Genomic DNA, 11,137 nt, shown 5'->3' with positions numbered 1-11,137 from the left:
AATCAATTCTAGATGGATTAAGGACTTAAATTATGAAAGACAGATCTTTAAAACTTGAGAAAATATTGATGACTTCTTTTTCCTACCTTGTGCTGCTGGACAATACCATGATTCTAAAGATCTGTGTGAAATGTTGCTTATTTGACAGCAAAGGATTCAAGCTGGTTGGAGAGAGTCAGAAGTTCTGATGATAGCAGGGATCCCCAGTTAGACTGTCTTTTTCTTTTTATTCTCCCAATAATAAATTTCACTAAACTTCTCTACAATATGTAAACTGTCATTTGCTTTTAGGCAGTTACCAGTATTTAACTTCCCTTTTACTGGAGGTTTTACTTATTTTTCCCTAAGCGTACCAATGCAGAGGTTTTCCAAGTGAAAGACCTCTCCATAGTGCCCTGAGTTTTACCAACTAACAAGTTGTACGTTGTTATGACCAATTTTTCATGTTTATAAACTTAAAAATAATTCTCTCTGAGGAAGTACTCCTATCATAGATTCACTCAGGTCTTCTTTTATGTATTTTTTATAATTGTACAACTGTGGTGCAGGTCTGTGTCCTGAGATAACTTAAGTCAGAAGAAGGCTTCTGTACCACCAGTCGGCCTCACTATTTCACATATTACCTAGGGGTGGGGAAGGATTTCTCAAGAGAGATTAAACTTTAGCCATTAAAGAAAAAAAAGAAATCTCTCTATATTAAAATTAGGAAGATCCAAAGACAAGCCACAAATGAGAGAAGATACTTATAACTCATACAACAAATGACTGACAGAGGATTGTTATTCATAATAAGTTCTCTTAAAAAGTAAATGAGAAAAGATAACCCAATCAAAAACAAAATAAGCGAGATAAAACCAGGAATTTAGCAGATAAGGAAATATGTATAGCCAATAAACATAGGAAGATGCTACTAATTAGGGAAATGCAAATTAAGACTGTGACATATTTATCTATATCCAAGTAGATTTGTAAAAATTCAGTCTGGCAACACCAAAGGCTTGAGAGGATGTGGATAGTGGTAACTCAAACATCGCCCGTAGGGATGTAAACTGGTACACCTGCTTTGGAAAATAATTTAACTATCTTGAGAATTTGAACATTTGTATATCTTATTGTGACCCAACAAATCCACTCAAAAAATGTTTGTAGACATGCTCCTTGAAACAGTAGTCATAGCAGTAATGTTAGTAAGAAAAAGAAAACTGAAGTGACTCAAATATACTTTATAGAGAACCAGATAAGTAACTTTTTTTATATTGGCCCAATGGATCATTATGATGCCATTAACATTGTATAAATTACTGCTATACACAATTTTATGAATGAGTCTGGGGATATGTCTGTAGAAACATGTTAGAAAACTCTATAGTTTGTTCAAAAGTAGGCAGAATAAAACTTGATTGTTTACACATCACATTTATAATGAAACTATTGTAAAAAGTAATAGAAGTATAAACTCAAAATTTAGGACACAAAATTACCTTTGGCTGGGTTAGAGGGGGAGGAGGTATGGTATGGGAAAACTTAGATAAATGCAAGTTACTGGTGGTATTTGGCTGAATGGTGGGTGGTTCAAAGATATTCAGTGTTTTCATATGTTGTCATAGTTAATAATTATATGTCTTGTGTGTGCATCAAATGTAGAGGCATATCTACCCCGGAGTTTTCAGGGCTTTTCACTAGTTTGGGCCTTTCCTGAAGGCCCTGAGAAAGGACCATAGCAATGTATTCATAGGATTGGTAGTTTTTGTAAGATTTATAAAAGTAAGATATTTCAACTATAATCATTTACAACTACTGTCTCTTTTCATCTTGAGTTCTCCTTACTTTTGTGTCACCTGGCAGTAGAATAGCTTCAGGCAGTTTGTGAGTGGAAATATACTTAGTGTGGGTTTAATAGGATACATGTGTGGTTCATAGTCACTTTTCAATGTAGGTAATTATTGCCTGTTGGCCTGATTGTGATGGGAGTATGGTCTACAGTGCCTGGCGCCTGCGATATATGAAGAAGCCACAAACTGAAATTTATAAAGCCAGAAGGTAGTCAGAAAAAAAAATTCCAATTACCTGATGTTTAGAAACATAGGTAGAAAATTTAATTCTCATGGATTTCTAGTCAAAAGAACTCTTTTTGTTAGAAAAATAATTGTATTTAAAAATATAGCATATTCACTTAAAAATTCACATTTTTTAAATAGGAATTCTGTCTTTAAAATAAGAATCTTTGTGTTTATAGGGCACATAGCTATAGCAGTACCAGTAAGAAGTATGTTTTTACATGAAGCTGACTGGTTTATGCATCCTGTTTATCAGTTAAAATTTAATCAACCATGCTAATGGGGGCACCTGGGTGGTTTAGTTGGTTAAACTGACTTTCTTTTCTTTCTTTTTTTTTTTTTTTTTTAATTTATTTGACAGACAGAGATCATAAGTAGGCAGAGAGAGAGGGGGAAGAAGGCTCCCTGCAGAGCAGAGAGCCCAATGAGGGGCTTGATCTCAAGACCTCAGGATCGTGACCTGAGCTGAAGGCAGAGGCTTTAACCCACTGAGACACCCAGGAGCCCCTAAGCATCTAACTCTTGATCTGGGCTTAGGTCTTAATCTCAGGGTCATGAGTTCAAGCCCTTCATTGGGCTCCACACTGCTGGTCATGGAGCATACTTAAAAAGAAAAAAATTAAAAAAAAAAAAATTAATCAACCATGCCAGAAGAAAAACTTAGTTTGTTCATTCTCTCTATGGGAAATACTGCAAAAATTATGTTCATGAAGAGGCAATCAAATATGTAGTCCTAGAGGGAAAAACCTTACATTGAGCTAGGCCCTTAATTAATGAAGGTATGCTATTTTTTTTTATTTTGTGATTTTCTTTTTTAGTACATGACAGGTCTGTTTTTGTTTTTCAGAGTTAGGCTACAAGCCCAGCGTGGAGCCCAACACAGGGCTTGGACTCATGACCTTGAGATCGAGTGTCAGTGCTTACTAGCTGAGTCACCCAGGCACTCCTAGACATGACAGGTTTCTAAAATTTGAATTTGTTATGATTTTTTTTCTTGTTCTAAATAAATATTCACCTCAATTTCAGGTCTCACAAATCTTAGAACTGTTCCTGATCAAATGACATGGTAAATTAAAAGGATATAGTAAAGGAAAGCTTCAAGTATGTTACAGTGATAAATGAAAAAATTATTCAGGTAGCCTTTGACTGGGTTATTTGTGCCTCCAAAAGTCCTAGATTCTGTCTTTTCAGTTTAGTAACTTCTCTATAGTTTGTTAGATAACTGGCCTCTCATGCCTGTACCTATGTATTTTTTCTTTTTTTGTTGTTTTTATTATGCCTTTGATTGCCTTGTAACTTTATTTCCTTTAAACCATTTACCTACCTAGCTACAGCTTAGTTCAGACTTGATATAGAGATAAACAGTAAAATATTTTTCTCTGCCGTGTAGATTTTTATTAAATTATGAAAAATAATTAAAAGCTAAATTGGCTTTCTTGTGTATCTTTAAGCTCTCATTTTATACTCCTAACTATTGTGAATTACGCCTACAGTACCATTTATTTTGGAAATTTGAACATTAGGAAAGCTTTATGAAGGTGCCACTAGGTGTAGAAAATGCAAAACTCTTCACAGAAGCTTGAGTTTTGCTTTTATGAAGAAATGCAGTTAAATCTTTAGGTTATGTAAGGTATGGCCTGCTTGGATAATTGAAACCAGACTTTAATGGTTATGGCAGTGAGGTGATACAAAAAGTGGCCAGATAAAATTAATAGGGTTAGTATCAAGTAGAGACTTACTGGTGATATAAAGTTTGAATTTTTATAGAATAGATTTATAGAAAAAAAAATAAAATTACTTGTACATTTTCAGTGACCCATGAAAATAGATGTAATTTTCAAGAAAAATAATAATCTAAATCTCTAGAAATTGTCTGAACATTAATATTACAAATAAATAAGCTTTTGTCTGTTAGAGAAGTGCATTTAAATGTGGCATTTTAAATTCTAGGGTATAAAAGATGGCAAGTCCAGATAGAAGTAAGCGGAAGATACTAAAAGCCAAAAAAACAATGCCTGCAAGTTGCCGGAAGCAAGTAGAGATGCTGAAAAAGTCAAAGAATGCTGAAGCACTGAAAACAGCAAATGGGAATAATACGTCAAGTGGTCATCAGAATTCAAGTACTGGTGTCATAAATAGCAAACATGGACATTCTGAAAATGAAGCTTCTTTATTGGACTCTAACAAAAGTTCAGTATGCTCAGAGAAAAGTAAAGCATCTTCTCAAAAAGTAATGAAACCACTAGAAATTGTTGATTCAGGAACAAGATTGGAATACACTGAAGAACAAGTTGTGTGCCCTTACCAAAAGCCCAGTAAAACAGTAGAATCTTCCAAGAAACTCTTTACACAAGAGGCAAAAGATTCACAAAACACTTGTGAAAATGATACTGAATGTCAGACAGAGGTAACAAAATCCTGTTTTGAACAACACAAAGAAGATTGTAATCTGAAACCAATTTGCTGTCCATCCAGCATATTGAGTGGTGTGGTTCAAATGCCCAAAACTACGGTAAACAATACTTTGGATGATAAGAGAATTGACAAGATAGTTTCCTATTTAGAAACAAATTCCAATTCTGAGCCATGTGATAAAAGACAAGGTGATATTTTAAGTTCAGATACCCGTTTTGTGTCTGTTGATAAAATACCCAAGTTGGTGAATTCAGTCATTTCCAGTAACTGTGCTACCGACATTTTGAAAAGTGAAGAATCCCGTAGAACCTGTCATTCCAACAATTTAAATTGTGAAAGTATAAACTCAACACGGCTGCCAGCACTTGAGACTGATAGTAGTAACAGTAAGTGTATACTTAAGCATCTTTTGGGGAAACTAAAATAGTCATAGTCAACTTTCATTTTGGGTTTTGTTTTTTTTTTAAGCCTCAGATGTAGAAACCATAGAGTATATAAAGCCAGGAAAAAATTAAATGATGACAATAATCGTTTTGGAGTATCTTGTTTCATGTAGTATCTTGAAACATGTAGACATGTTTCATCTACATGTCTTCTTATTTTGAAGTTTTATTTATTATATTAATAAGGAGGCTAGCTGAAAGTGAGTTTTTTTAATTATTAGTGAACTCATTTCTTTCCATAGAATTGACCTGTATCATATGCCAAGTGTAAGCTGATAGATAATATGTATATATATACGTAAACATACATACATGTAGGCTTGGAGTGACAGAAACATCAAATAGTTAACCAATGAAATTCTAGAGTTATAAAATCATTAAAATAGCAAAAATAAATTTCATTCAAAGTAGAGTATTTTTTGTAAGTTAATGAAATATAAGAAAAAACATTTCATAGGATAAACTTTGTGTTCTTGTCTAAGCTACATAGTGATTATTTAGTAAGATGGATTTAAAATTGCTTAAAATAACCTATTAAAAATATGTCAGACTGCCTAAGTAACTGTATAAAAATAATGTGAGAACACTTAAGTAACTAGAGGTCTAAGTGCTATAATTTATTCAGTTTTTGTCAGAATTAAATAGGTATTAAATAAAGTTGAAAGGGAGGTGTATCTGATACCAGAATCCTACCTATGAACCTAAGATAATAATTTTTTTTAAGGTTAGGTTTATCACAGTTTTTTAGACAATTACATTTCTAAAAAATGTTGCCTTGGTCACATTTTAGTTTTTCTATTTCCTTAGAGAGCCCCCTGGATTAGAGAATTCCCGATTCCTTCCTTTAGAAGGAATATTTTTACTTTCTGATCTTTTCATTTCCCCAAGGCCAGAATCAAAAGAAGAGGATGTTTTCAGAAAACAAAGAAAGTGTTAAGCGCATGAAAACTAAAGAGCAAATTAATGAAAATATTTGTGTAGCTCTGGAAAAGCAAACAGCATTGCTGGAACAGGTAAAACATTGGTGCTTATATATTTGCTTCAGAAACTTCTGATTAGTATAAAATGATTAAAGTTCACTGATCTCCATGATGATTTAGTACAGAAGATTTTCACTTGGTGCAAAGGTGATACATGAAAACTGAATCAACCGATAGAGGTGTTAAAGAAAGATAATTACCAACACATATACAGAGGAACGTAGAGAATCATGTCAGCTAGAGTGCTATAGTAGAAAGATAATGGACTTTTTAGTCACTATTATGTTTAAATCTCCCAGGAAGTCAGACACCGCATGACCTGAAGCTTTGCTGAATAATTCAATCTCTTCTGTTCTGGTCTTGGGGTCCTCTGATCTGCAGCTACAGCCGTTTGTATATCTCAATTGACCTCTACTTCATAGACTCAGACAACCCAGAAGTCCTGCTGCATTTGGATTTACTTGCCCTAACTTCCAGGTTTACAGAGAGAGGTTGGATTTTCTGATACTTCACTTTATAGCATCATCAAATGCACATTTTGCTTTCATTTTGCCCTATTTTATTTCATTGTCAGACAACTTCCCATGTTTGATCAAGTCTTGAGTTTAAGTGTAATGAACTTCAATTTTAATAGGTCCTGTAATGAGGACCTGTTTTAATGATCATGTTTTGCGATTTTACTACCACTAGAATTATTCAACTGAAAGTTATTACGTGGTAGATTAATGTCTTATCAACATGATCTAATGGACCCAAATGTCTGAAGCCAAACTATCCTGCTGTTTCAGAAACAGAAACACTACTGTTTTCTAAAGCAGACCATTACAGTTATATAGTTACATATTATATGAGTATGTATTCACATAATAATTAAATGGAAACCTTTTTGAAAGAGTCTTGCAGAACCAGCATGAAAGGTGAGTCAGCAGTTTTTCCCTTTCTACTTTGTCTTTTCTTCCAGGAAGACCAAAGAAAACACTAATTTAAAAAGATGTAAATATTCTGTTATTGGCAGGAAAGCGGTAGCAGAATTACGGTGAGCACAGATTTAGCTTAAGAAAGAAGTTGGGGCTTCCAGCTGTGTCTTATTCCCATTGATTAGTAGTTGAATTTAGAAATAAGTTCTGATAGGGATATATAAAAACAACATTTAATCTTTGAGTATTTTGGTGTCACCGGCATGGAAAAATCACACTTTTCATTCATTACTATAATCTGTCTCACAAAATGCTTGGTCTGAGTTGACAGAGAAAATGGTCCCTCCAATGAGGTTTGAGGAATGCGGTTTATTTTGTTTTCTCAACCACCACCTTCCCCGTCCGCGAAGTTTCTCGCACATTCCTCAGAGACATCTTGGTTTTTAGCTAATTACTATGGTTTTACCTATCTCCAAATAGCTAGCTTTCCGTCATTTGATATTTTAATTCCTGTGCAAACAGTTAACTCTCTAAACCACATCTATTTGGGTTTTGTTTTGTTTTTTGGTTTAAATCCCAGTGGAATAGGGCCTACCATTCTGACATTATTGTTCCCAGAGAGAGTCCCAGAGCCGTTGACTCTTATTTTTTAAGGTTTTTATAAGGATCTTGGCCTCGTTGATTCCAATTAAATTACTGAAGTGGAGGAGTTTTTCTTGTAAAGTCCAAGTTACTCACTCTACCCACCATCTTAGAAAGTTGAGGCAGATTGAAAATATATACTTGCTAGTCTTTCTCCAATCTTTAGGCTACTTTCACTGCCATCTGCAGATTGTACCTAGGACTTCCATCCGCTACCATAATTTTGGACACAGTACCATCAGCAGAAGACGTTTATGAGGTATTTGGTGGAGGTTATTATGTCTTCTTTATGAGTAACACTGCCACTAAATGAGCACATATCCACTCTAACCAAAAGTAACAACCTATGGATGGAGATTTGTCCTTTTAAATAACCAAGTTTTAAGAGTCTGCCTCCATCTGAATCACCCGGAGTACGTACTTGTTTAAATTGTGGTTTATTGAGCTCACTAATAGGTGGAAGACTGTTGTTTTAGGCTATTCTTTTCTCAAACTTACCTAATAAAAATTACTGGTGGTACCTGTTAATTAGACAGCTTTCTAGGCCTTTTTCCAGGAAATTCTGTTTGGTAAATTCAGGCTAGGGCCTAGAAATCTGCGATTTTAACAAATACCCCATGTGTTACCAGGGAAGTTTCATAAACACTGTGTGATCTCTGCTTGTAAGCAAAACAGTATTTCCACATTCAAAATATTTAGAAAGTTTCTCCAAGATTCATCTGAGGATGAGCTTTACATATTGACCCCAGGCACTGAACTGGCAAGCCTGTAGTAATCCTTAAGAAACATACATGGGTCACAGGTGTCACCTGTCAGTAAAAATAGTATGTTATTTTGAGCACTTACTAGTTGAATCAAATACTTAAAAGTTTGACAGTAAAAATGGTGATCATGTCTAATGTTGAGAAATCACTGAAGAAATGTTAAGCATTACAGAAAAAATCAAGTAGATGATAATGTTGAAAAGCAAGAACAATTGAAAATGAGAAGGAAAAACCTGGGGAATAATCAAAATTGCTGAATAACTATAATCATCCCAATAATAACCAGTATAAAAGAGTTAGAAACTTTGTGTTCCAATTTCAAATACCGAGAAGCAGGAATTTAGGGGAAGGATACAAATATTGCTAATACATACCTTGGGTGTATCATGACAGGTTTTGTTATTAAGAGACATAACCAAAAAAAAAAAAAAAGAGAGAGACATTACCTACTATGTTACGAAAGCAGCTTACTGGAGAATACCAATTCAGCAAAAAATTACAGTGGATATTTCTGAATATATGGCTCAGGAGAGCTATTCATATCAGTGGGCATTGAGATTAATTATGCTTCCTGAAAACAGTCCCGTCTGTTCTCTAAAACACAGCCAGATAATGAAATGCATTAATATTTCATGTGATGGCTACTACACACTGTTAGAACAGCGTGCATTATACCAAAAAGCATTAGTCACTACCTAATTAGTCCTGACTTCCCTCCATTTTAGCAATAAAAAAGTCACCCCCTAAAAAAATCCTATGCAAGTAAAGTAGCTTATCTTGCACATTTATTTCCTTTATATTAATTCACTATTTTCTATTTTTTGGAGCTCTTTCCAATATTAACCTTTTATACTCTTATAAAAATCTTACGAGCATCACATGTTCAAAATGTTGTATTACCTACCCATATGTGGACAAGGAAGATGAAGCTGAGAGGTGTGACTTCCCAAAGGTCATAGAGCTTTGTCAATGGCTGGGTCAAGGCTCAGGCTTTCATAATTTGCTTCCTATCTACTATAGGCCAGCCAACCATTTTCACTGGGCTTGGGCATTCAGATAAGTGGAGCTCCTTTTGATGGAATACTTGGTTTCAATTATGCTCATTAAAAAATACAAATGCAATATAGGCTTTAACCTTTCCTTTAATACGTATTATGGAATTAACTGAAACTGGAGCAAATAAAAATTAGCACTGGGAGAATAAATGTATGTTCTAATGTATCCGTATATTTAGATACTGGGTGTGTTTCACTAAATTTGATATTCAAACTTCTGGTAACATAATTATAAACATAAAAATGTGAAAATTTTTATTTTATTTTATTTTCACATTCTATTTTATCGGTGACAGTAAATCCAGAAAAGAACAAAGCTATTTTTAAGGAGTAGAAAGTAAAATTGCTTTTAAATTTGAAACATGGGGTGTTCTGGTTTTTATTTTAAAATTCTAGGTCAAACATCTGATTCGACAGGAGATCTGTAGTATAAATTACAAATTATTTGATAATAAGCTGAAAGAATTGACTGAACGCATTGGGAAGACACAGTGCAGGAATAAACATGAAGCCATAGCTGATGAACTCTTCGTAAGTTTCTGATTTCGTTTGATTTCATTTGGAGTAGAATCTGGTGATATTTTACGTGGTAGGAAAGGAAAACAATAAAGCAGACCCACATCATCCCTGACAGCAGGCTCGAGGTACTATGCCATAGGTAATAGAGTCTATTAGCAATATTTTTAGCAATACTTTTGGACCGTGTTCTTCTGTTATCAATTATTCTGTGTCAGTTTAACAGGCTTAATATATAGGCAGTTTCTTTTCATTCAAAATATGTTCTATATTAGAGCTTGTACAGTATATTTCAAACTGGGGGCTTTCGTTTGTTCTACATTTCTAGGGCTACTCACTGATTGGTGTTTCCACCAACATTAATTTTATTATGGCTCAATTAAAAGTTTGATATTTTTATCTTTCATTCTTGTATGTCATGCTGGCATCAAACATTTAAATCTTTGCTTCTATAAGAATTTCCCTCTCTTTTTTTAAGATTTTTATTTATTTATTTGACACAGAGAGAGATCACAAGGAGGCAGAGAGACAGGCAGAGAGAGAGAGAGAGGAGGAAGCAGGCTCCCTGCTGAGCAGAGAGCCTGATGCAGGACTTGATCCCAGGACCCTGAGATCATGACCCAAGCTGAAGGCAGAGGCTTTAACCCACTGAGCCACCCAGTTGCCCAAGAATTTCTCATTTATTTGGGTAGACACCTAAATCGTAGAACACTCCTTTGGCAGATACATAGTTTTCCCCCATCTCTATATATTATTTAGTACTCTGGTTTTGTATTTGTTTTTCTCTTTTTCTTCTAGGCAAAAATATCAAAACTTCAAAGACGTATTAAAGCAGTATTGCAGTCTCAGAAGAATTGCTTGGAACCAAATGTATTAACCAGTAATACAGCCTGCAAGGTTGGTATAAACACATAGGAGTTTTAATTGCCTCACTGACCCACCGTTATAGGTAGTTGGATTTTAAGATATGAAATATATTTCCAAACAAAGAAGGCTTTAAAGAAAAATTTATATTTAGAATGTCCTGTGATGCTGTCTCTGGAGAAGATCACTTTAGATGGCCAAAAGTAAATGCCACCTGTATTTCTTTCATAAAGAGAGTAGAGAGGTGATTTGTGATTCCCACAATTTTATCATGATAAAATGTTTTGAACAGATACTGCAACAAAGTTGACAAAATTTTACAGTGAACGTTTGTATACACAGCACCAAAATTCTACCTTTACTTTTTTAATATGTTTAATATTTTTGTCATACATCTGTCAATCTGTTCATCTCCTAAGCCATCTTTATGTTTGGTGCATTCCCAAGTACTAATGTATTTTTTGTATCAAAATACACTTTGCAG

The 11,137-nt window shown here is 34.3% G+C and overlaps 1 protein-coding gene across 1 annotated transcript in view; it reads left to right on the top strand.

The window, feature by feature from the left end:
- Nucleotides 1-4,017: 4,017 nt before the first annotated feature.
- Nucleotides 4,018-11,137, top strand: part of ATF7IP2 (activating transcription factor 7 interacting protein 2) — a gene marked incomplete at both ends in the record, with an annotated part of 39,322 nt that continues 32,202 nt past the window's right edge. The window contains 4 exons of the mRNA XM_080830689.1: nucleotides 4,018-4,858; nucleotides 5,804-5,928; nucleotides 9,670-9,804; nucleotides 10,588-10,686. Coding sequence (XP_080686815.1) covers nucleotides 4,018-4,858; nucleotides 5,804-5,928; nucleotides 9,670-9,804; nucleotides 10,588-10,686 — 1,200 coding nt within the window. The remainder of the gene's footprint in view (nucleotides 4,859-5,803; nucleotides 5,929-9,669; nucleotides 9,805-10,587; nucleotides 10,687-11,137) is intronic.

Source organism: Martes martes (genome assembly GCF_963455335.1).
Source record: "Martes martes genome assembly, chromosome: 18".
Taxonomy (NCBI): domain Eukaryota; kingdom Metazoa; phylum Chordata; class Mammalia; order Carnivora; family Mustelidae; genus Martes; species Martes martes.
The sequence above is the reverse complement of the archived record's forward strand: the minus strand, read 5'-3'. Positions and strand labels throughout refer to the sequence as shown.